The 26430-nt window shown below is 42.2% G+C and overlaps 1 protein-coding gene across 1 annotated transcript in view; it reads left to right on the top strand.

Moving 5' to 3' along the window:
• The window catches only part of LOC126483611 (dickkopf-related protein 3-like), a 171234-nt gene that overhangs the window by 62974 nt on the left and 81830 nt on the right, over positions 1-26430 (top strand). Inside the window, exons 2-3 of the mRNA XM_050106650.1 lie at positions 2919-3067; positions 25080-25137. Coding sequence (XP_049962607.1) covers positions 2927-3067; positions 25080-25137 — 199 coding nt within the window. The 5' untranslated portion in view covers positions 2919-2926. The remainder of the gene's footprint in view (positions 1-2918; positions 3068-25079; positions 25138-26430) is intronic.

Genomic DNA, 26430 nt, shown 5'->3' with positions numbered 1-26430 from the left:
GAGAAGCTGAGGGCTGCAATTTGTATCAGCAAAATGGGAAAATTGAGTAATATGAATAACACATTATACTGAAACCAGTATTGAGAACAGAATGAAAAATCTGGGGGCATTACTTGTCAGCACACCCTTGTAACGTTTGATTGTTTACAATTCTGAAGCAGTCTAGAAATGGCTGGTGTTAATGAGAGCCGACCTAGTTGGAAAATTCCTCGAAATATCAGTCCTCTCATAATTCACAAATTCAGAAATTTATTTTGATTCTTCTCTTCCTTTGACTGAGGCTGAGAAATGATTATATATCTTCAACACTACATTTACAAGATCAGTATCTAATCTGTAAGTTGCAAACTTAATTTTGTTATATATGACATGATTAGAACAATTAACTTTTAGCAAGTTAGGGTTTTTATTTCTCGGCAACTGATATAAGAATTATGTTTCTCCGAAGTTCACATTGGTGTTGTCTGCAGAGTAAGAAGACACACAATTCACAACCAAATTGTGTTTTTTCTAAGCCTTGCTGTACCATATCACTGATTTCCATAGGTGTTTCCTCAATACTTTCAACAAAATCTAGAGGTTTATTCTGCATTACCTTTAAAACATCAAAGTATCAGATGTCAAATGGGAACATTTTTCAATTGCTGTTGTTTGATGAATTGGTTGCCACCAAAAAACAGTTCTCATAATGGTGCCTGTACACTGTCCTGTGTTGTTCCAAGTCTATTCCTGACATATGACACTTAAATGCAGAACTCATTTGGTCTGTAGCATGGGGATTTATTCCACTTTTATAGATATAGCTACTCTCTCTTCCCTTGTATTGTGTATACAATGATGTGGTAATAAGTTGCATCGAAGTGCATCTGCTAGATTTCTGTCACTACCAAAGGACGTTCTGTTATGCACAGCACATCTGAAGAAATATATTTGAATTTTCAATCATATTTAGTGACAAGAGATCTTATTCTTCTTATTTAATAGGCTTCTTATGTTTTCGCAGAGAAGTCTGATTGCAGTTTGATTGTCACTGTTTGCACAGTTCACGTTGTCATTTTCTTTTTATTTCTATTTGTTATATGGTTTAAATCAAACATCGCTACGACAACTTCTAGCATATTCCTCAATTAGACATTTAGGGTTATACAGCAATAGCCCTGTCTTTCTGAAACATTTAACCTAAAAAGTCCCAGTGAAAATGTTGGAAATCATGGAGATTTGACAGAAAGTGCTCTGGTTACACTGAATGTTTCTAGAAATTAGCCATGTAATTTTACCATGACCATATGACCCCTTACTGGAATCATTAAGATGTATACATACCATACCATGTGAGGGAAAATGAACTGTCACATCCATGTGGTCACTCCACAACTCCTGGCACACTTTTGGAGTTCTGCATTTACACATTTGACACATTTCTCCATCCAAGGCTTTTTATATTGCTCAAATAGTGAAGCAGTCTTCACATTAGTGTAACAAGCATTCCCAGTGTTATGCCTGATATCATACTCAGTTGCATAGTTGAGGTTAGCTGCAGCCAAGAACTACTACATTATCATCTTTACCGTGACCATATGACCATTTTCTGGAAAGCCTAAATCACAGATGGCATCACTGAGTCCACTTGGTTCAAAGGATACTATTTACCAGGTATTTTCTAAGGGAGCTCTGTACTAGCTCAGACATTGATTTCCCATCAGCAGCTGGTCTCTCTCTCTCTCTCTCTCTCTCTCTCTCTCTCTCTCTCCCCCCCCCCCCCCCCTTCTCGCTCTCTCTCCATCTCATCTCATCTTCATTGGATCCCGCCCAACACACCAAAGCAGCAGCTAATAAAAGGACTTGCACCTGGTCCAGACAGGAATCTGCCAGCTAATAAAGCCATATGATCATTTTATTTTGCCAACGGACAGATCATCTTGGTTTTCTTTAACCCCATGACTATTGATATTTCTTCCATTCTTACATTTTCATACACTAAATCATTTACTGTCACATTTACATCCAAATTACAAAAGATATTTCATAATATTACTTGAAAATACAGCTCTTTGGTTGCACCTGTGCAACCGAAGAGCTGTATTTTCAAGTAATATTATAAATTTCGTCTACGGTTGCTACATTATCGGCCATGTTCAAAATTGAGAGATATTTCGTCTAGGATCAAATCATCAGCACTGATGTACTGTGACCTTCAACCATAATTTGGAATTTTGCTGTGTGAAGCTATTCAAAACAGAATGTCAACAGCTGTTTAAGTGTTCTCAGTCAGTACCAAAAGCACAAAATTATTGAAGTCAACACTGTTAAGTCTGCATAACCTTACCAACATTCTAAATGCTTGTCTGTAAATGGTCTAACAGTACTACTAGCGTGTGCATATTCCAGTAGTGATCATAAGCATACCACATCTACTGATATTCCATGCACCTTTTAATTTTTTATCAGTATTACATGTTTGTTTGTTTTATATCTAAGGAATATAAGACATGGGTGTTTTCAGATCTACATTACCTTTGACTCACAACTATAGCTATTATTACCCTGCAGCTAAGCCATTTCAAATAATCTGCCCTAGAAAAGTCCTACAACTGGTAAACAGAAGCTCTGAGCAATGTTTTGAGTTGTGCCCTTGTAGGAGAGTTGCTATGAGCATTGTCTATGGAAATTAATGGTCAGTTTTTGAGTTCAAGACTCGAACACACTTCCAATCTGTCAGGGAGTTTCAAATTATGTCTATACTAATAAATTCCATTAACCTACTTCATGTTTCTGAAAATTTTCATTTATATTGCGACTTACAGACAATCAGGTGTGCATTAATAGCACTGGAAGGTTACAAGAAAAGAATTTGATGCCCTTTATGTTTCTGCATAACCACAAATGTGTGTGTCATTTAAAATTGCATCTTGTTTCAGAATACAAAATGACCACTGCTAGAAGGAAAGCTGTTTTTCTGCCATACCATTTGCTTGTGGCTGTGGTGTTGATTGCTGTGCTGATCTGTGATGTCCAGCATGCTGTAGCAGATCCTGTTCCAGGGCCATGCATCAAGGATGATCATATGGTGAGTCATACATGTTATGCATTGCCAATGCAGTCTAGTCTCCAATGTGTCTAAATGATATTTTATAATATATGTGTACTGTAAATAGATCTTTGTATTTAGACTATAGATAAGCATTAGCGTTTTTGAGAGAGGATGGCAAGGATCTGATATTGGTAAACATAAAGAACAATACCTTTTGCTGATGAAATATTTGGAAAAGTGTAAAACTATTATTTTACCTCTATATTTGTAAAGAGTACAATTAGATAGTAGTGGTGCACTAAACATCACATAATACATAACTTAATTGTTTGCATGTACATAAATATAGTATATTATTATGTAATGTGGCTTGGTGTATGTTTTCTGCCAGCTGATCTTTGTATATTATTCTGGCTGTTAATGTAACCGTATCTTTTGTCTACATCTACATCCATACTCTGCAAACAAGATGGTATGTCCCATTCATGTATGGAGTGTGCGAAGAATTCCTCTGTGCATGCTGTAATTAAACTAATCTTTTTCCCACAGTCAGGACTGATAGTTAGGGGTTTGTATCAGATTCTTAGAGTCACCACCTAAAGCCGGTTCTTGAAATCTTGTAACCAAACTTTCTCAGGATAGTTTCCATCTGTTAGAAAGCCTGCCATTTCAATTCTTTCAAAATCTCTGTGACACTCTCCCGTGGTTCAAATTAACCCTGTGGCCATTTATGCTGTCCTTCTCTGAATATGTGGTCCCACACACAAGATCAATATTCTGGAATGGGTTGCTTCAGTGATTTGTAAGCAATCTCCTTTGTAGAGTGATTCCATTTCCCTAGTATTCTGCCAACAAACTGAATTCTACTTCATGTTATACCCACAACTGAGCCTGTGTGGTTGTTCCATTTCATGTCCCTACGAAGTGTTACACTCAGGTATTTGTACGATTTGATCAATTCCAGTTGTGGGTCACTTACATTATACACATAAACATTTTATGAAGTGAAGTTTCTTAAATTTTGAAACCTTTAAAGCAAGGTGGCAGTCTTTGCACCACTTTGGTATCTTATCAAGATTTGACTGAATATTTGTGCAGCTTCTTTCAGACTGTACCTCATTATACACTACTGGCCATTAAAATTGCTACACCAAGAAGAAATGCAGATGATAAATGGGTATCCATTGGACAAATATATTATACTAGAAGAGATATGTGATTACATTTTCATGCAATTTGGGTGCATAGATACTGAGAAATCAGTACCCAGAACAACCACCTCTGGTTGTAATAACGGCCTTGATAAGCCTGGGCATTGAGTCAAACAGAGCTTGGATAGCGTGTACAGGTACAGCTGCCCATGCAGCTTCAACACAATACCACAGTTCATCAAGAGTAGTGACTGGTGTATTTTGATGAGTGAGTTACTCGGCCACCATTGACCAGACGTTTTAAATTGGTGAGAGATCTGGAGAATGTGCTGGCCAGGGCAGCAGTCAAACATTTTCTGTATCCAGAAAGGCCTGTACAGGACCTGCAACATGAGGTTGTGCATTATCCTGCTGAAATGTAGGGTTTCACAGGGATCGAATGAAAGGTAGAGCCACGGGTTGTAACACATCTGGAATGTAACATCCACTGTTCAAAGTGCCATCAATGATCAATGCGAACAAGAAGTTACAGAGACGTGTAACAAATCGTACCCTATACCATCAAGCCGGGTGATACGCCAGTATGGCGATGATGAATACACGCTTCCAATGTGCATTCACCGTGATTTCACCAAACACGGATGCGACCATCATGATGCTGTAAACAGAACCTGGATTCATCCAAAAAACTGACGTTTTGCCATTTGTGCACCCAGGTTCATCATTGAGTACACCATCGCAGGCGCCCCTGTCTGTGATGCAGCTTCAAGGGTAACCGCAACCACGGTCTCTGAGCTGATAGTCCATGCTGCTGCAAACGTCGTCGAACTGTTCGTGCAGATGGTTGTTGTCTTGCAAATGTCCCCATCTGTTGACTCAGGGATCGAGACGTGGCTGAACGATCCATTACAGCCACGTGGACAAGATGCCTGTCATCTCAACTGCTAGTGACACGAGGCCATTGGGATCCAACATGGCGTTCCGTATTACCCTCCTGAACCCACCAACTCCATATTCTGCTAACAGTCATTGGATCTCGACCAATGAGAGCAGCAATGTCACAATATGATAAACCGCAATCGCGATAGGCTACAGTTCGACCTTTATCAAAGTCAGAAACGTGATGGTACGCATTTCTCCTCCTTACACGAGGCATCACAACAAAGTTTCACCAGGCAACGCCGGTGAACTGCTGTTTGTGTATGAGAAATCGGATGGAAACATTCCTCATGTCAGCATGTTGTAGGTGTCGCCACTGTCACCAACCTTGTGTGAATGCTCTGAAAAGCTAATCATTTGCATATCACAGCATCTTCTTCCTGTCGGTTAAATTTCCTGTCTGTAGCACACATCTTCGTGATGTAGCAATTTTAATGGCCGGTAGTGTAGATATGTGCACCACCTGCAAAAAGTCTGAGATTACAATTAATATTGTCTGCAATGTCATTAATAAGACATGAACAGCAAGGGACTCAGCACACCTCCCCCGGGCACACCTGAAGTTACTTCATCAATCAGTGGGTCTCTATCCAAGATAATTTTCTGCGTCTTCTCTACCAAAATACCCTCAAACCAGTCACAAATTTCAAATGATACCCTGTATAACTGTACTTTTCATAATAATTATAGGTGTGGTAGAGTCAAATCTTTTCAGAAATTGAGAAATACTGCATCTGCCTGCCTGTCTTGATCTTTGGCTTTCAGTACGTCACGTGAGAAATGTGAGAGATGGGTTTCACATGATTAGTGTTTTTGAAATCTGTGCTAGGTGGCAAGGAGGAGGTCATTCTATTCTAGACACCTCACTGTATTTGGGCTCAGAATATGTTCTAAGATTCTACAACAAATGGCTGTCAGATATAGGATGATAGAATTGTGGATCACTTCTCCTATTCTTCTTATAGACAGAAGTGGCCCATACTTTCTTCCAATCACAGGGCACCATGTTTTGTTCATGGGGTGTGTGATAGATTATGGCTAACAGAGGGGCTAACTCTGCCACAATTTTGGTATAGGACCTGCTAGTGATTCGATCAGGCCCTGTTGTTTGTTCTGTTTCAATGATTTCAGCTGCTTCTCAATGTCACCTACATATCTGTTTCAATTACCTTCTCCGTATTATGGGAATTATTTTAGGGCAACATTACTGAATTTTTTTAAAGGGACATTTGAAAAATATATTAACCATTTCTGTTTTTGTGTTCCTACTCTTAATTTCAATTCCTGTCCCATCTGTGAGTGACTGGACACTAAACTTTGGTGCCACTAGCAGCCTTAACATATGATCGGAACTTCTTTGGGTTTTGTGGAAGATATTTCAACAATATTCTGCTATCGTAGTCACTGAAGAATTTACATATTGCACTCGTGAGAACCAAACGTGTTTAACTCAGTATCTTTCTATCTATAGCTTTGTTTTATACTTGTTATGCAATAGTTTGTTATTTTAGAAGTTTCTTTATAGCAGCTGTATACCATGGGGTCACCTCTTACAATATACTATTGTACTGAGTATGTTTCTACCCTGTGTGTGATAAGCTATTCTTTTCAACTTGAACCATAGTTTCTCTACATGCTCCTGTTCTGAGCTAAAAGTTCAGTGTTTCTCATCCAAAGCTTTCTATTTGTTTCAGTTGCACTTTATACTTTGCTATAACTACCTCATGGTCATAGTTATGTTTTGATATGGACATCCTCAAAGATGCCTTGCCTATCTGTTTACATTAGATCTAATACCCTTTCATCACTGCTGGTGTTCTGAACTGTCTGCTGTTGGTAGTTTTCAGAGAAGGTATTTAGTAATGTTTCATACCAACCATTTCATGCTAACCACTAACATAGCTATAATTATCCCAATTGATTGTTGGATGATTAAAGTCCCATTTAATAATTGCAGTAGGAGCTGGGAACTTACAAGCAGGCTGAGGTTTTGTCTAAAGATTTCAGTTACATCGAGAGGTGAGTCTGGACATTGACAGAAGGAGCCAATTGTAATTTTATGCCTGTCTTTGATACTGTGACTTGCCCAAGGAATCTCACATGTAGCTCCAATTTCTGTCTCGGTGGATTTGATGTCTACTGCAACAAATACACTGCCTCCATTTCCTATTACCCTATCTTTTCAGTATACACTTAAATTTCCACCAAAAATCTCACTGCTGTCCACTTTAGGTTTTAACCACATTTCTGTACCTAGTATTATGTGAGTTTCACTGATTTTTAGGAATGCTTTGAACTCTGGCACTTTGTTGTGAATTCTTTGAAAGTTATCCACTAGGATTTTGATCATCTCACCTATGGGGGCTGTTTCTTTGGATCTTACACTTATACTTCAAAGTTTCTTTATCTACTGGATGGAGAGTCACCTAACCTTAAAAAAAACTTGTGTGCCCCACACAAAAAATTAGCTATCTGGGTAGCTGCCTTTCATATGTAGTGGACTCTTAATACATTTAGTGGAAGCCTGCAGTTCTCAACATATAGCATAAGTCTAAGAAACCACAGCCTAGCTTATTACAGAACTTTTACAGTCCCTGGACCAAGCCTTCCACTGACTCAGAACTAGGGGACAATGCTGCAGATTGTGAGCTTCGTTGAAACTCCGTGAACCAGGCTGCCATTATCAATCTCCTCTACAAGGTACTAGAGTGGTCCAGTTATGATCTTGGAGCCCAGATTACAGGCATCATTTGTTCCAAAGTGTGCCACAATCTGCTGATGGTTGCACATTGTTCCATCAGTGGCTGTCATAATAGCCTCTTCAGCATGCTGAATGAGGTCTCCAGGCATATGCACAGTACACTTGGTGCTCCATCCCATCCCTTGATGCAATTTCCCTAACAGATACCGTTATACACCATACATTTGAACTCCCAACAATTAACAGGCCCATTAATGTTTGCATCCTCTTGACACAGGACAGAGCAGTAATAAAGGTTTCTTGGGCTTCCAGCTGCATCAAGTGGTTTAAAATCCAAATGGTTTAAAATCCAAGTCACCACTTGACAATGGCTGAGGAGTACTCGGCCAAAAGCTCATTGATTTTTAAACCACGTGACATGGCTGGAAGCCCGAGAAACCTTTATTAGTACATATCACCATGAAACTATGCACTCCTTTAGGATGGAGCAGGTTTCCCAAAAGTCTCACTGGCTCAGTTTTGGTTTTAGTGAAAGACAGCAAGTCAGACTTGTTGGTTAGGTGTACACACGTGACATCTTAAGTTCTCCCTAGTCCTTGTCTGAACTATACAGGGTGCCTAGCTCTGCCATTGGCATGTCACTTACAGTGAAATGAATGAGTAGTGATGGACCCTGTATGTCCCACAGAAGAGACAGTATCCTTCAGTAATTGAGGTACCTTTGGTATCTCTGGTACATGACTCTTGGTAGCACTCCCAAGACATCCATTTGCAGCACTTCTCGATCGCTTTACAGTAGTCAGGAAGATTTTAGCTGCTTAACAACAGCAAACACAGTGGGGCTGTATTGTGTCTGATGCAATATTTTACACAACAGTAACAGACAGCTATAAACTAAGCTTGCTGATTCTTTTCTAATTTATGATTCTGATATGCTACAAGTATTACCAGTAGCCTTTTAGAGCTAAAGTGATTAACAACCAAAATGAGATATATATTGAGAGAAGAAAAACTTGGAACAAGTGTAAATGTTTCTCTGAAATGTTTTGCAGGTTATTGTCACCAACAAATTTGACAGTAACATTAATTGCAGTAACATTAAATGCAGGGAATACACACTCAAATTACAACAGAAAAATAATGTGACAATATACATTACTTACTTCCAGTAACTGCAAATTACAGATGCTGATTTACTATGAAATAGGTTATGCAAAACACTCATGAAACAAGCTTACAATGATGACATTATACAGCTGAATGTATCACATTTCTGAAAAACACAGGTTATGCCTACAAATTGGTGATACAGTACCCAAGCGATCATCTACATTAGGTTTGATAAAATGAGCACACTTAAAATTTATGTTACATTTTTGGATCTAACTTTTCAAAATGATTTTATTTGACCCATGTGACTTTAATTGGAGGCACGAGGAATACTGAAAGTTGACTCGGCTTGTATACATGAAGATAAGTAAATAATGTACAAAACGCGCAGATTTTGCACTCAGCTAATTTTGTGTCCCCTTTTACACTAGTCTGCCAAAGATGAACATTGCAATATCAATATATCTCACAAAACTAACATGCAATGTGGATTACAACAAACACATGTCCATTTGGAGTAGCTAACAAAATGCCATTTATACTATGGTTTGGAATCAATTTTAAATTGTTCAGACACCCCAGACTTCCCTTCACTCCTCCATAACTTATAGGATGATTCTGTTTACAGGCTTGAGGAAGACAAGGGCCTTAGGACTTCCAGCTAGACCATTCCAAGTAATCTCTTCCCTTCCATTAATAAGAGTTCAATACTAATGAACAGTAGTCAAGGAACAGTGTATGTTATGTAAATGGCCATAATTGTGAGTAAATTAGGTAATTATAATTAAAATTCTTCCACTGAATTTGTTTGGCTTTTTCCAAAACTACCGGGTGGTTATAATTAAACTTTCCCTGTTTAACACATTGTAACACAGAATTAATTATTGTACGAGTACCAAACTTGGTAGCACTGATGTGCATGATTTCCCTGCATCACATTGCCACTGTCCAGTTCCAACTATGGCCAGGTGCCATGATCAGTCATCATGATTCATAGTTTCACACACCTGACGAGTCGCATCTCACTTGTTGATGTGTCAACATGAGCTTGGACAAAATCAGCAAGACATTATTGGTGAAGCTCTACTATCAAAACAACAGTAATGATGCAGCTGCACTTCAAGAATATCACTGGCTGAAAGGATTACAGAAGGGTCTTCTTTCTCCACCTACTGTGCGGAGCATGATGAAGTAGTTTGAATCAATTGGAGAACTGAGCATCACTCCGGGAAGAGGGTGATGACCAGTTGCACCACATGTGGTTGATGAGATTACTGTTGCTATGGCAGACAGTACTGCATGCAATTCCCCATCATCAGGCAGTGCATGTGCTGTGTCAAGGCAGTTGAACATCCCATGGTCCACTTTACAGAAGGTGCTTCTAACCATTCTCACATGGTATCCATACAAGATCCAAATCATACAGCAGCTTGCACTTCAGGATGCACAAGGAAGTGTTGACTTCACTCTCCACTTTCTTGCAAAGATTGTAGTTGATGAGGTCTGGCTGTGGACCATCCTATGGACAGACAAGGCTCATTTTCCCCTGACTGGTGAGGTGAACACACAGAATTGGCAAGTATGGGGATGTTCACCTCCAGTCACTGTGCATGACGTTCCTCTGTATGTTGAACGTGTCACCATATAGTGTGGCTTCATGGATATGTTCATCATTGGCCCATTCTTTTTGAACAGGTTGGCACTCAAGGACTACAGATGTGTAGTGTGATTCGCCGACATTTTTGTGATATGCTTCTCCAGCATGTCATACCCACTCTGCAGGAGAAAGGCGCATTGAACTCAACAGTTTTCATGCAAGATGGGTCCCCACCACACATTGCTTGTGACATTGACCCCGTTCTCTGAAACACATTTGAAAATGATCAAGTTATCAGCTGATCATTTGAAAATGCTTGGCTGGCGTGATCACCTGCTCTCACTCCCTGTGATTTCTGGTTGTGGGGCTACCTGGAGGACAGGGTTTACCAGGGAAACATTCACTCACACGCTAATCCGAAATGCAGCATATCAAGAGAGGTAGCCAGCATACCAATGGAAATGCTTTGTTCTGTTGTACAGAATGCAATCCCACACTTTCAGACTCTTCTAGACACTGATGGGTGCCATATTGGGCCCCTTTCATAGTAGTAATGGTACTGGTATGTAATGGTATGATGTACCATAGCAACACATTAAAAGTGTTTCAGTTGAATTGATTCTCCATTATTTTTCTTCCCCATGTCCTTGGCATTAATGCTACCAAGTTTGGTAAATCATTCAGTAATTAGTTTCCACGTTATAATGTGTTAAATAGGGAAAGTTTAATCATAACCACCTGGTATGTTTCTGTTGTGATTCTACCTTAAATCATTCTGGATGGGTATCCATAGATATTTGATGGGTTTGAATGATCCCAATAACTACTCAGTGATGAGATAATCAAATTGTATTGGGCCATTTTGTATTTTTATGCACTTTGCATGACATTTTCTTATGGTGACAATCAACTGACAGTTTTTTTACCAAGTTTTTATCATCAGAAGATCATCTTACATCTTTCCATCATTTTGCAACTATTCATTCTCCCTGTATACAGCCTTGGTGATAATATAACATTAATATCACAGTCAGACTCTCCTGATATAAGCCACATGCTTTCGTTGCTCATACTGCCTATTTATTGAGAATATTAGATTGAATAATGTTTGCCAATAAATCTTCATTGCAACCACAAGCCTTTGTTTGTGCACTCTCATGAGTCTCAATGACCTAAATTACAGTTTTATTTAATACTTATGTAGTAGAACTGCATAAAAATGTTGTGTGCACACACATTAATTAATTAATCTCAGTATTAATAAAGTAGGTAAAGTCAATGCAACCGAACTTTCTGAAAAGTTATTATACGCGAACATAACTTATGCAGTCCATTTTATATTAATTGAATCACACAAAAAGAAAGGAAAATGCTAGAGTACAACACAATACATTGCTGGTCATAGAAAATATTCTGATTAAAAAAAGTGGGAAGGCTGCCCTGCCGAAGTTGTCTGAAACTAATTTCTGACCCTTGCACAAAATTAGTGTGACAGGAAAGCTTACAAACACAATGACTGCTAGAGGAAGCCTTCATGAAAGCCAAACTTTGTTGTTGTGAAAATGTTATTCTCAGAATGGTGATCAAATATTCTGTTGCAAGCAGCCTTCTAAAAACTTTTTAGAGACCATGAAAAGGAACAACAGGAACCTGTAACTAGAGTTCAGTTGGTTATATCCACTTTTATAAAGTGGACTACCTAGTCAGCACAATATTTTAGTACTGGGTTAAAGTAACGCCATAATCAGAAAAGTAATTAATTTTCAGCAAGTTCATGAATTTTGTAATCTCTTTGGCGACAGTAATGTCTGGCAGTGGAAAGACTGTCTAAAGGTACTTTTACACCTGTGCGCCTTGCGGCTAGTCACTGTGCAGCTGTAGCTTGTCTCACATGGCAGTAGAGGCACAGTTGTGATTGGAATCACTCCACATGCACATGTTAAGGAAGAGACGTGCAACCTACATGTATGCCTCTACTTGCATGTGGGGGAAGCACAGTCGCACAGCAACTAGTTACAAGGCACACAGGTGTAAATGCACCTTAAATAAGTCTGACATATAGCATCTACTTCCAGTGGTCCATTTTTTGTATGTGTGCTTTCAGACAGTTGAATATGATGTGCCTTACCAAGTTCATTTGTTTCATTCCTCATAATGTTGAAACTTGCTTTTCTTTGTGCTTAAAATTTGAGTTCACTCTGTACAGTGTATAGCTTTAGCTAGAGGTCTGTGCAGGCACAGATATCCATGGATATCCACAATAATATTCACTTTGAAGATGGAAACCTTAGTGGAAACAGATATCCAAATTAATTAATTAATTCATTCATTCATTCAGACATCATGTTTCATCTATCCTATCAAAAAGGAGAAACTTCAGGAATGTGGAACAGGACAAGATATACATTAACATGAGACAGAGACATCATAGAAACTTAATCTTTATACTATATTAACTGTAAAGTATCACTGTACTGCTTAATGATGGTCATACTTTTGCATCAAATGTTAAGTGAGTAAACTAGTAAAAAAGCTGCTACTTTGAATAAAGCTGTTTATCAATCAGTAATTTACATATTTACTTACTACAATGGTATTTCTCAAATAATTTTTTACATCTATAAATACTGTTCTCAGTATTTTATTTCTTGTCATACAGCTTTATAACAAACATCAATACATGGCACGTAGCTAACAGACCTTTTCAATCCCTGTAAATAGATACTCAAATAATTTGCAGAAAGAGTGGCTAATATGGTATGTTTTTAATTTTATTTTGAATTGGTAGGGATTTTGAATTTCTTGCTTTATGTCAGACAGGAGTTTGTTGAATATCTTCTACTAGAATACATAATTCCAGTCTGAACGCTAGACAAGGAGCCAAAGTCGACATGAAAATTATTTTTGAGCCTTGCATTGTAACAGTATGTATTACAGTTCAACTGAAACTGTTTTTTTATTATTAGCAGGAAAAACCATTAAGTTGTATATGTATCTGAGAGTGAGTGTAAGAATTCTAAGAATTTTATGGTCCTTAAAATGGGCTTCTGTGATATATTCAGTTATCTACTTTACACAATATTCTTACTATGGCCTTTGGCTGAACAAAGACGTTTGGTCTTTAGGTACACTATCCTGGAAGTTGATTCCACAAGTTAAGAGGGAGTGAGAATATGCAAAATAAGCCATTACTCTTGCCTTTAAGTTAACAAAATGAGAAATGCTGCTAAGGGTCTAACATGCTGAACTTAACTTCCTGATTAGTTTATCCATATTTTGAGTCAATTTTAACTTACTGTCCAGCTGCACCTGAAGGAATTTTGCACACTGTGCTTCATTCAGTGTGTGACCATTAGTGGGTGTCTGGTGGTAGGAGGTCAGTATTGTCATTGTGAAACTGCATTATACGAATCTTCATGAGATTAAGCTGTGAACAGCTTGTAGACTTATTCAGATCTCATCTGAGCTATGTCCACTAGGACTTAAATTAATGATGATTTTCTCTTTATTTTTGAAATACAAGCAATCAGTACTAACAATTATTATTATTATTATTATTATTACTATTATTATTGTTGTTGTTGTTGTTGTTGTTGTTGTTGTTTAAAGCATTATTATTACCCCTTTGGGACAGGATACCATTACACAGGGTGATTCTGTGTGTTTCAAGTTTTCAGCGATGGTGGAGAAGGGTAATTGCATCAATTTGAGATAAGGGGCCTTAGTCAAAAAATGATTGTTATAAGCAAAAATCTTTGTGATACCTCTGACAGTGGAATACCTGTACCAGTACTTTTCTTGCTGACTGTCGACAACTTTCAGAGGTGTTAGTGTGGATCAAAATAAATAAATAAATAATATGTCTAGTACACATTAGCTCTAACATGCATACCTTAAGAGATATGGACATTTGTTCATCTTAATTACTGGAAAACACATCAGTTCTACTACAAGCTCTCTGATTTCCATATTTCTGGATTATGTGGTATGGACCAAAACAAGAAAAAAATGTTCAATAAATATGGGCACTCGTGCAGTAGAAGAGATTTGTTTCACAGTAGTGTAGATAAACAGTTGCTCATAGCTATTAAGGTATGCACTTTAGGGTCCGAGGATTATTGGACATTTTTTTTCTTGTTTTGGTTTCTTCAAAAGGGCACTGCTGCTTTCCTTTTCCACTCCTCCCTAATCTGAGCTTGTGCTCCATCTCTAATGACCTCCTTGTTTTGGTTCATACTGCCAACTACCTAACAATCTTAGGAACAACCATACCAGTACAAGTATTCTGGTGGAAGAGATATCAGAATGATTTTTGTTACAAACTTTCGACTCGGTTGTTTCCTGACCAGGGTCCCTTACCTCAAATTGATACATTTACCATTCTCCATCAACCCTGAAAGCTTGTAACATCTCCATATAATTGCGCTATATAGATTTGAATGTGCAGTCTCCTGGAGACACTAGGCGCATTGTTAACATTTGCAAGTGCTAAAGATGGTGACATGGCACTCTTCCTCAATACCTGCACAGTTACAAGCATATCCTGCATCTGTAGTCTGAGTCATACCTGTTTAATTTGTATTCATATGTCAGTTACGTGAGTACTGAAAGCTGCCACAAGACTTGGTAAAATGGGAAGTACCATCATGTATGTATGTAGTGATTTGTAGAGTGTATGTGCATTAGAAAGTGAACAATACACATGTTCTGACAAAGTCCCCATTAGTGAGTATCTGAAATTAGAGGTACAGGTGACATTTCTCTGTTTATCACAGAACTGTCAACTAATATGAATAAGGTGCATCACCTTCTCTATTTTACATACAATAACTCAGTTTCTTATCAACTGTTCCTTAATGTAGCTTACAACTGAGTCTTCATATATCATTCAACATAACTGAGTTTCAGTAAAAAATCAGTGAATAATTTAATGTTTCTCTTAAATGTATTTAAAAGTTCACAATGCAACACTTTTGGCATTGAGAAGTAATTTAATATTGTGACCAATTAATGAACTTTTGATAAATGAACTAAATCATTAATGTTTAGCAATATCCAAGCATGTTAGCAACTGTAACTTGACTTTATTTGACTTCCAAATACTAAGTAAATACTCTACAGAAATTTTAAGAAAATCAGTTTCCGTAATAATGACAGAAAGTTGTAAATTAAGAAATATATCACAAGTGATCTTGTGTTAAAACGTGGTAATGATCAGCCTCTATATTCCTCAAAAGCAGTCCCATACTTGAGGAATGAGTATTGGGCAGCAGATGCAGAAATTTTGCACCAATATTCTAGTGAAGAACCTAGTAGAGATGGTTTGTTGTTGCCTTCCTTCAACCTGTAAATTGTCATGCTGGAATGCACAGTTCTGTTTCAAAAACATTAAACAACAAAAGACACACTTTCTGATAATACTGAAAGTATGTACTACATTTATCACACACACTTTTCTTCACAACCTTCCTATTTTAGCCCTATTTCCAAGTACATTGAATTGTGGTTAGTTCCTTTCCTTTCCTTTGAAAAACTGTTAGTGGCCTAGGCATTTGTGATGATTACTGTTTATTCTCTGGCCATTGAATGCTGCTTGCTGTGCTGCTGCTGTTCTTTTTTTAAGCATTCTTTCCTCAGAAGTTCCCCCTGCGGGTTCGGGGGTAAGAATAGGCCCGCGGTATTCCTGCCTGTCGTAAGAGGCGACTAAAAGGAGTCTCAAATGTTTTGGCCTTCATGTGATGGTCCCCCTTGGGGTTTGACCTCCACTTTTCAAAATTCTACAGAAGTACGAGCCTTTTGGGGAAGGACACCTTACATGGTGTACCACTGGTCCTAAGTGCACTAAGACCTTGGCACTCAGCATTGCACCGGCGTTGTCACCATACCCATTATTCCTCAAATTGGGCCTAAACGCCTGATGGGTTGTCCAAGTTACGCCCATAGTGCATCTCCATCTGCACCAGCGATCATGATGGACTTTCCATGGCACCAGAAATCCAGCACGGTAGCCAGCCCGTTTTGGTGGGGTCGTCATGTACCCTCTAGGTTGTAGCCCCCTGACAACACAGGGATCGTACTGCCGATACCTGAGCTGCACCCTCCCCACGTTGGCCAAGGAGTAGATGCCCGTCTCCTTGGGGCGTCAGGACTCCCGGCAATGGTCATCCTGCCAGGTGGCCCTTGCTGCGGCTGGGTGGCGCCCGTGGGGAGAGCCCCTGGTCGGAGTGGGTGGTATCGGGGCGGACGTTTCGCACATGAAACGTCAACACGTATCAGGTCGCTCTGCGGCCGAGTCTTCCAAAAGAAAAGGTACCGTTTCTAGTTCTGGTTCTCCTGCCCTTTCCCCCTTGGCCACTCCATGGGAGGAGGGACAGGCCCGCCGGCTTGGGGCGAAGTACTTCCCCCGCTATTTGGTCTGTTCTCGAACAGATGGGGGGACGTTCGCCACCTCCAAGCCCATGTTCCTTGTTCAGCACATTGAGGACGTCTTCGGGGAAATCGAGGCTCTCAGCAAGATGCGATCAGGGTCCGTTCTTATCAAGACCACCTCTGCCACACAATCGGCGGCACTCCAGGCGTGCGACCGCCTAGGGGACATCCCATTCTCCATTGTCCCACATCTGGCACTAAATAGGACGCAGGGGGTTATTTTTCATCGTGACCTCCTGCTACAATCTGATGAGGAGCTCAGGGCCAACCTGGAGCGCCGCGGCGTGCATTTTGTCCGGCGAGTCCAGCGCGGCCCCAAAGACCGTCGCATCGACACAGGGGCCTTTATCCTCGCCTTCGAGGGGGACGTTCTCCCGGAGAAGGTAAAGGTGATGTGCTACCGGTGCGACGTGCGACCTTACGTCCCACCTCCTACGCGCTGTTTTAGGTGTTTGCACTTTGGGCACATGTCGTCCCGGTGTGAGGCTGAGCCCCTTTGTGGCGACTGTGGACGTCCTCTTCGTGAGGAACATACTTGCACCCCACCACCTCGGTGCCCTAATTGTCCTGGCGTCCACTCGCCTAGGTCCCCAGACTGCCCCGCCTATCAGAAGGAGAAACAGATACAAGAAATCAAAACTTTGGATCGGCTCTCTTATTCTGAGGCCAGGAAGAAGTATGACCGCCTTCATCCCGTGTCACTGGCCACTTCGTTTGCCTCAGTTGTGTCCACTCCTTCCGCTGTATCCTCACCTCTATCCTGTCCCCCCTCCGCCTCCTCTGCCCATCAGGGGGCTCTGCCTCCGCCTCCCAAATCCCTCCCTTCCAACTCCTCCTCCCCCGCGGCCCCCACCCCCCCTGCCCCAGGGGCCACCCTTCCTCCTCCTCCTCCCCCCACGCCACCTGAGAAGCGATCCTCTTCTCAGGCGTCCATCGGGGAAACGTTCCGGACCCCAGCTTCCGAGGTCCGGCGTTCCAAAACGGACCCCGCGCGTGAGGACCTTCTTCGGGTCCAGCCCACCATCCCTGTGCCTCCTCGGCCTTCCAAGAAGGCCTCCAAGAAGAAGTCTCTATCCCCCTCTCCACCCCGGCGCGTTTCATCTGATGCTTCATCCGTGAGTCGCTGCTCCCGGCCGTCCTCAGTTTCGGCGGGACGCTCTGCTGCCAGGCGTTCCGCCGGCCTTTTGTCGGCAAATGATGCGGCCCCTCCTACACCATCAGGGACAGCGGCCGCAGCTGGCGACGAGTCGATGGAACCGGATCCGCCTGCCGTCAGTTGTAGCGTTGTTGCCTCGCAACCTGGCCCTCCGCGGCCATCGAGGTGACCAGCTCTTCCCCGTCTCGTTCCCCCAACTTTTTGACTAGCAATGGCGTTGTTTCATTGGAACATCAGAGGTATTCGATCTAATCGGGAGGAATTACAACTGCTCCTCCGCCTGCACTGTCCGCTCGTCCTTGGTCTCCAGGAAACCAAGTTGCGCCCGACTGACCGTATTGCCTTTTCCCACTATACCTCGGAGCGGTATGACCTCGCCCCTGTGAACGGTATCCCAGCTCATGGTGGGGTCATGTTGCTCGTTCGGGACGATGTCTATTACCATCCCATCCCATTGACCACCCCACTCCAAGCAATAGCTATCCGCATTACTCTTTCTGCTTTTACTTTTTCAGTTTGTACCGTCTACACTCCACCGTCATCTGCTGTTAGTCGGGCTGACATGATGCACCTGATCGATCAGCTTCCCCCGCCGTTCTTATTGTTTGGCGACTTCAATGCCCATCATCCCCTTTGGGGCTCTCCTGCATCCTGTCAAAGAGGCTCACTCTTGGCGGATGTCTTCAACCACCTCAATCTTGTCTGCCTCAATACCGGCGCCCCGACTTTCCTCTCGGACTCTACTCATACCTACTCCCACTTGGACCTCTCGATCTGTTCTACCACTCTTGCCCGTCGGTTCGAGTGGTATGTCCTTTCTGACACCTATTCGAGCGACCACTTCCCCTGTGTCGTTCGTCTCCTGCACCACACCCCATCCCCACGTCCTTCGCGCTGGAACATACTGAAAGCTGACTGGGGCCTTTACTTCTCCCTGGCGACCTTTCCGGACCACGATTTTTCCAGCTGCGACAGTCAGGTCGAATACCTCACGGCTGTTATTATCCATGCTGCCGAACGTTCCATACCTCGTACTACTTCTTCTTCACGTCGCGATTCCGTCCCCTGGTGGAACGAGGCTTGTAGGGACGCTATCCGTGCTCGACGACGTGCTTTACGCACCTTTCGCCGCCATCCTACGTTGGCGAATTGTATTGAATACAAACGACTCCGAGCGCAATGCCGTAGAGTCATCAAAGACAGCAAAAAAGCTTGCTGGGCCTCTTTCACGAGCTCCTTTACCAGTTTTACTCCCTCTTCCGTTGTTTGGGGTAGCCTGCGCCGGCTGTCGGGCATTAAGGCCCACTCCTCAGTACCTGGCCTGACCTCAGGTAATGAGGTCCTTGTTGATCCTGTGGCTGTCTCCAACGCCTTTGGCCGCTTTTTCGCGGAGGTTTCAAGCTCCGCCCATTACCATCCTGCCTTCCTTCCCAGGAAAGAGGCAGACGAGGCTCGGCGACCTTCCTTCCACTCGCTGAATCTGGAAACTTACAATGCCCCCTTTACTATGCGGGAACTCGAACGTGCGCTTGCACTGTCCCGGTCCTCTGCTCCGGGGCCAGATGCCATTCACGTTCAGATGCTGGCACACGTTTCTCCGGCGGGCAAAAGCTTCCTTCTTCGTACCTACAATCGCGTCTGGACCGAAGGTCAGGTCCCCATGCGTTGGCGTGACGCCGTTGTTGTTCCTATACCCAAACCCGGGAAGGATAGACACCTTCCTTCTAGTTACCGCCCCATTTCTCTTACAAGCTGTGTCTGTAAGGTGATGGAGCGCATGGTTAATGCTCGGTTAGTTTGGATTCTTGAATCTCGACGACTACTTACTAATGTCCAATGCGGCTTTCGTCGCCGCCGCTCCGCTGTTGACCACCTTGTGACCTTGTCGACATTCATCATGAACAACTTTTTGCGAAGGCGCCAAACGGTAGCCGTGTTCTTCGACTTGGAGAAGGCTTATGATACCTGTTGGAGAGGAGGTATCCTCCGCACTATGCACAAGTGGGGCCTACGCGGTCGTCTGCCCCTTTTTATTGATTCCTTTTTAACGGATCGAAAGTTTAGGGTACGTGTGGGTTCCGTATTGTCCGACGTCTTCCTCCAGGAGAACGGAGTGCCTCAGGGCTCCGTCTTGAACGTAGCCCTTTTTGCCATCGCGATCAATCCAATTATGGATTGCATTCCACCTAATGTCTCAGGCTCTCTCTTTGTCAATGACTTCGCGATCTACTGCAGTGCCCAGAGAACATGCCTCCTGGAGCGCTGCCTCCAGCGTTGTCTAGACAGCCTCTACTCATGGAGCGTGGCAAATGGCTTCCGGTTCTCTGAAGAGAAGACGGTTTGTATCAACTTTTGGCGATATAAAGCGTTCCTTCCGCCATCCTTACATCTCGGTCCCGTTGTTCTCCCATTCGTGGACACAACTAAGTTTCTAGGGCTCACGTTGGACCGGAAACTGTGTTGGTCTCCACATGTCTCTTATTTGGCGGCCCGTTGTACACGTTCCCTTAATGTCCTCAGAGTTCTTAGCGGTTCATCTTGGGGAGCGGATCGCACTGTCCTGCTTCGCTTGTATCGGTCCATAGTCCGATCGAAGCTGGATTATGGGAGCTTCGTCTACTCGTCCGCTCGGCCATCCCTCTTATGCCGGCTCAACTCCATCCACCATCGGGGGATACGTCTTGCGACCGGAGCCTTCTACACTAGTCCTGTCGAGAGTCTTTACGCTGAAGCTGCCGAGTTACCATTGACCTACCGGCGCGACATACTGCTGTGTCGGTATGCCTGCCGGCTGTTGTCTATGCCCGAACACCCCACTTACAAGTCCTTCTTCGCCGATTCTCTCGACCGTCAGTACGGGTTGTATGTGTCTGCCCTGCTGCCCCCCGGAGTCCGCTTCCATCGCCTGCTTCGACAATTGGATTTTGCCCTCCCTACCACCTTCAGAGAGGGTGAGAGCCCGACACCACCTTGGCTCCAGGCTCCGGTTCGTATTTATCTCGACCTCAGCTCACTCCCGAAGGAGGGTACTCCGGCTGCAGTGTATTGCTCACGGTTTGCCGAACTTCGTGCTCGACTTGCTGGTCACACCTTTATTTACACCGATGGCTCCAAAACTGACGATGGTGTCGGCTGTGCCTTTGTCGTCGGGACCGCCACCTTTAAATATCGGCTCCTTGACCAATGTTCCAGCTTTACGGCCGAGCTTTTTGCTCTCCATCAGGCCATTCAGTATGCCCGCCGCCACCGCCATTCATCGTATGTACTTTGCACTGACTCCCTCAGTGTTCTTCAGAGCCTTGGGGCTCCCTATCCGGTCCATCCCTTGATTCAACGAATACAGCAGTCCCTCCATTCTTTCGCTGATAATGGCGGTTCTGTCAGCTTTCTGTGGGTCCCCGGACATGTAGGAGTGCCTGGGAATGAGGCTGCGGATGCTGCAGCCAAGGCTGCAGTCCTCCAGCCTCGGCCAGCCTCCCATTGTGTCCCGTCATCTGACGTTTGTGGGGATGTATGTAAGAGGCTTGTGTCCTTGTGGTGGGATGCTTGGTCATCCCTCCAAGGAAACAAGCTCCAGGCAGTAAAACCGCTCCCAACTGCTTGGACAACTTCCTCCCGACCATCTCGGCGCGAGGAGGTCCTTCTGACCAGGTTGCGGATTGGGCATTGCCGGTTTAGCTACCGCTACCTGCTCTCTGGTGACCCAGCCCCGCAGTGCCCTTGTGGTCAGGCATTAACGGTGCACCATGTTTTATTGTCGTGTCCCCGTTTTAGTCAATTTCGTGTTGTCCTGTCCCTGCCATCTACCTTACCGGATGTTTTAGCTGATGACGCTCGAGCAGCTGCTCGTCTTCTGCGTTTTATAACTTTAACTGGCTTGACCAAAGACATTTAACCTTTTTACTTATTTCATCTGCATCTTTGTCAGGTCCTTTTGATGTCCCCCCATCCCCTTGAGTTTTAGCAGGTTCCTTGTGCTCTAACACCAGTGACTGGGCGCTAATGACCTCAGCAGTTGAGCGCCCTTAAACCCTACCAAAAAAAAAAAAAAAAAAAAAAATTTTCTCAGAAGATAACTATGGATTCAAAAAGATCTTTCATGCATGCCACCAACTGTAAGATGCCTACTCCTTCTTTTTGCGGCGGCCTAGGTTGGGTCTCCCGATCGCGGTCCGCGTTTGTTTCCTTCTCTCGTCACTCGACTCCTTACCCCTTCCTCCATCCTTCCGGCACTCTTCTTCTACCCCTCCTTGGTCCCTCCCTCGCTTGTGGCTTTGCTTGGATTTGTCCTGCAACTCCAAGTCCTCCGTTCCACCTGTCAGTCTTCGTCAACAATTCCTGGCTCTTCTTGCCTCATTTTGCGATGCAGATGTAGTCTACACCGATGGTTCTGTGGTCAATGGTCGCACTGGGTTTGCTTTCATCCACAGCAACTACGTTGAGCAGCATTCCCTGCCTTGTGGGAGCAGTGTTTTCATTGCAGAGCTGGTTGCTCTTTATCGTGCACTCGCTCACCTTTCCTCCTGACCTGGGGAGTCATTTGTCATATGCAGTAACTCCCTGAGTGGATTGCAAGCACTCAACCATTGTTTTTCTTGGGACCCTTTGGTGCATGGTATTCAAGATGCTGTTTTTGTCTTGGTGGACCCCGGGCCACATTGGCATTCCAGGAAACGAACGTGTCAATCGGTTGGCCAAGCAGGCCACCACTTCGCCACCTCTGGAGTTTGGTCTAGGGGAAAGAGACCTCCAGTCAGCTCTACATTGCAAGGTCCACGATGTCTGGAGCTCCGAATGGTCTGTCTTGAACACACCAAATAAGCTCCGCATGGTCAAGTCGTCCACGGCTGTGTGGAACTCATCCTTGATGGGCACGCGTACGGACTCAGTTGTTCTCTGCCATCTCCGAATTGGACATATGCGGTTGACCCACAGCTATCTCCTTCGTCGTGATAACCCACCCAAGTGTCGCTGGATGCAGGGCTGACAGTGGTCCATCTTCTGATGGACTGCCCCCTTTTAGCCCCATTGCGGCAGTCCTATAATTTACCAGCTGCACTTCCTTTAATTCTAGGTGACGATGCCTCTATAGCTGACTCAGTTTTACGTTTTATCCATGCAGCTGGGTTTTATCACTCGCTCTAGTGTGGGTGCTCTTGCATGATTTCTCAGGCTACACCCACTCCAGCGACTTTTAATTGTGACGTGGATACCAAAATAGTGTCCTTTATGGTAACAAGTTGTGTTGGTACCTCTTCAATGCTTTCCAGCTGGAGGTTCTTCATTTGTAGTTGAGTAGTTGATCTTTTACCTGATCCATCACCTACTGTAGTCTGTTTTACTCTAGTCAACTATTTGCTCTGCTCCTTTTAATTGTCCTGTATTTTGTGTTACTGCGATGTTTATTTTAGCTCTGTACTCCTTGGTGTTCCCTCCCTCTGGGTGCTGAAGTTATGCTTTTACTGTATAGGCCTTTTACAATTCTGTCTGTCTGGTACAGGGGCTGATGACCTCGATGTTTAGCCCCCATCAAACCCCAAAACCAACCAACCTTCTTTTTGTATCTGTCATGGAAAAGTTTCTCTCTAAAACCAGCTGTGTTAGTATAACCATGGCAATTATACCAATGGTTTTGTCGCACAGCTTAGAATGGGCTTCATACTCTCAAGAAACATGCACCTGTAGACTAAAAACTGGACCATCTGCCCACAGGTACATGCCCCATCAAAATCATTACACTTGCCATTCATAATCTTCATACTCAGTTAGTTCTAATAGATATTAAAAGGAGTCAAAAGGAGACACTGACTTCATAGAACTGAAAGGTTTATTGCCTGTAGTACAAGGCACGGTACAGGGTCCTAACATCTCTACGCACACATATTGACGTTCACTCTTATTTCAGCTTCTTATTACTTTTCTGAGGTAACCATTGCTTTTAGAGATCTTTGCTACTGATTCATTACCAATAGTTCTCAATCCATAAACACTGCAGCATTTAACATATTATCAAACTTCTCATGGCACACATAGCTGTGACTTCCCACTACTCATTGCCTTCCACACCATCAATAATGGTTGGACCCAAACTGAGCTTCTCCAAGACTGGGTTTCCCCTGGCAGCAGTGGTGTTGCGCTGGGCCACTGTGCATAAGGTACAGATATCGATACTAAAAAAAATGACTATATCTGTAACCACATGTGTTGTAAGAATTCTTGTAGGAAAGAATTGAATTTCTCATTTAAATGTGTGCCATTTGTATACTTTTTTGCATTATTCATATGGTAATCTCTCTTAATAGTGTGATTGAGTCAGCGTTTATGATTCTATGCAGTTCTATATTGCAATTCTTCATTAAATCTGATTATAGGGTTACTTTACTTTGTTATTTGGCCATCTTGCTCAGATAAGTCGTCAATTGTGGGACATGTATTTTTCTCAAGAATGATAGTCTGTTTCAGAACTAAGTTATCCATCACTGTTTTATATTCTCACTGGGAGTTCAACTAGGGTGTTATACCAAAACTGGACATCAGTAACTGTAACTGCTCTAAATCTGTGTTATCAGAGATGAAATCAGTTCTGAAAGCTCCACATCAAATTACATCAGTCATTTCTCGCTGATTTCTCAGTAACCTAGATCTGCTTTGTCTTCATTGATGTGTGATGTTATGACTTTCCTTCCCCGTGTTTAAAATTTTCATTCTCTCCAACATACTGGTATTTGGTTTATACCTAGATGAAGATATATCTGACTGGAATTACTAGGCTTACTACCTTTTTATTTATCTGATTGTCTATGTACTAAATCATAATTCAGTTTCAGCAGCCGAAGTGACTTAAATATTTTTAATGATATATCATAAGTTGTTTTGTTTTATGTATGTTCTTCTTCTAATAATGTATTAGCAATATGAACCACTACACGAGATTATGTTTTAATTCAGATTGTCTGTCTTTGCAGTGTGTCAGAGATGCTGAATGCTGCAATGGTTGCTGCCTGGAAGGAAAATGTGTCAAATGTGAGTAATTCCTCATTGGGCTATTGGTTTTGAATTAGGTATGCAGAGTGTCAATAATAACAGATTTATAGAGCAGATATGCAAAGTGTGAATAATAACACAGATTTCTAGAACATTTTCCACATTTGTGGATCGGAATTGACCAACAACTAACAGAATTAGGAATTGGAGTAAATCCTTTTCCAACTGTTTTCACTTGATTCCCTTACCAGTTTTAGAATTTTATATTTTATTTTCAAATGCACATAAATAACGAAAGTGTTGTCCGATATACAATGTATAACAGCATCATAAACATATGATTAGAAAAATATGCAATCAGATCTGTAATTAGCATTTTCCAAAGTTGACACATACGAGTATCTTTAGTTAGGGAAAATGCTGATCGCATGAAACTGTATAATTTTGTAAGCATACAGCCAAAACAGTTTTATTTCTTCTTCTTCTTCATCTTCTTTCTTTGTTTTGGTCAACCAGAAACCGTGTTAATTCTGCTGTCTCTTTTTCTGAGCTTCAACTGTTGTACAATGCTCTCGCATTCATTTCTGGTGTCATCCTTTTCTCTCTCGGATCCCTGCCTTTAGTGTCTTCAGCTTTGACTTTTCTTATTTATCTATCATTATTCATCCAAGGATCATCTCACAATGATATAGAAATAGTCTTAGTAACGCAATGCAAATCAGCAGCTTAAAGTATACAACACACAGAATACATAATGTGCTTTGTGAGGACAGGATGATTCGTTGGCTGTGAAAACTTTTGTGTGTTCGTAATTTCTGCTTAACCCTCCTGTTACCAAGCTTTTTCACACCTCTATTTTACCAAGCGGGGTATTTGGACTACCCCAAAAGAGTTTTGTGTTTTATTGTAATATTTGTTCTCAGATATCATTATTTCCATTGAATGGGTTTATTTAGTATTGAGAAACAGCTCTTCAGGTTATTAGAAGTATTTAATCAAATCACAGATACAAAGTACAAAAATTTTTTTATATCTTTGACTAAATTCAGTACTCAATGAACAGAAAATTAATAATCTATGTACCTCAACAGTCACTGCAGTAAAATAACACAAGACTTTTTTCAACTTTTCAGTCAAGTACATTTTTGCACTGCATGCACTTCACAGTAACAGTTTCTTCTCTGTGTATATTACAAAAAGGTTTCTTGCATGTTATAAAACAGTATCTTGTTTTCCAATCTTCGTTTCTCTTGCAATCTTGACATCTTTGTGGCGTTGGTAACTTGGAACAATGGGTCTGGATCACTGATGTAGGAATTGCAATACCACAAG

The sequence above is a fragment of the Schistocerca serialis genome, chromosome 6 (assembly GCF_023864345.2).
Source record: "Schistocerca serialis cubense isolate TAMUIC-IGC-003099 chromosome 6, iqSchSeri2.2, whole genome shotgun sequence".
NCBI classification, from domain to species: Eukaryota; Metazoa; Arthropoda; class Insecta; order Orthoptera; family Acrididae; genus Schistocerca; species Schistocerca serialis.
This window is presented reverse-complemented; position numbering and strand designations above follow the sequence as displayed.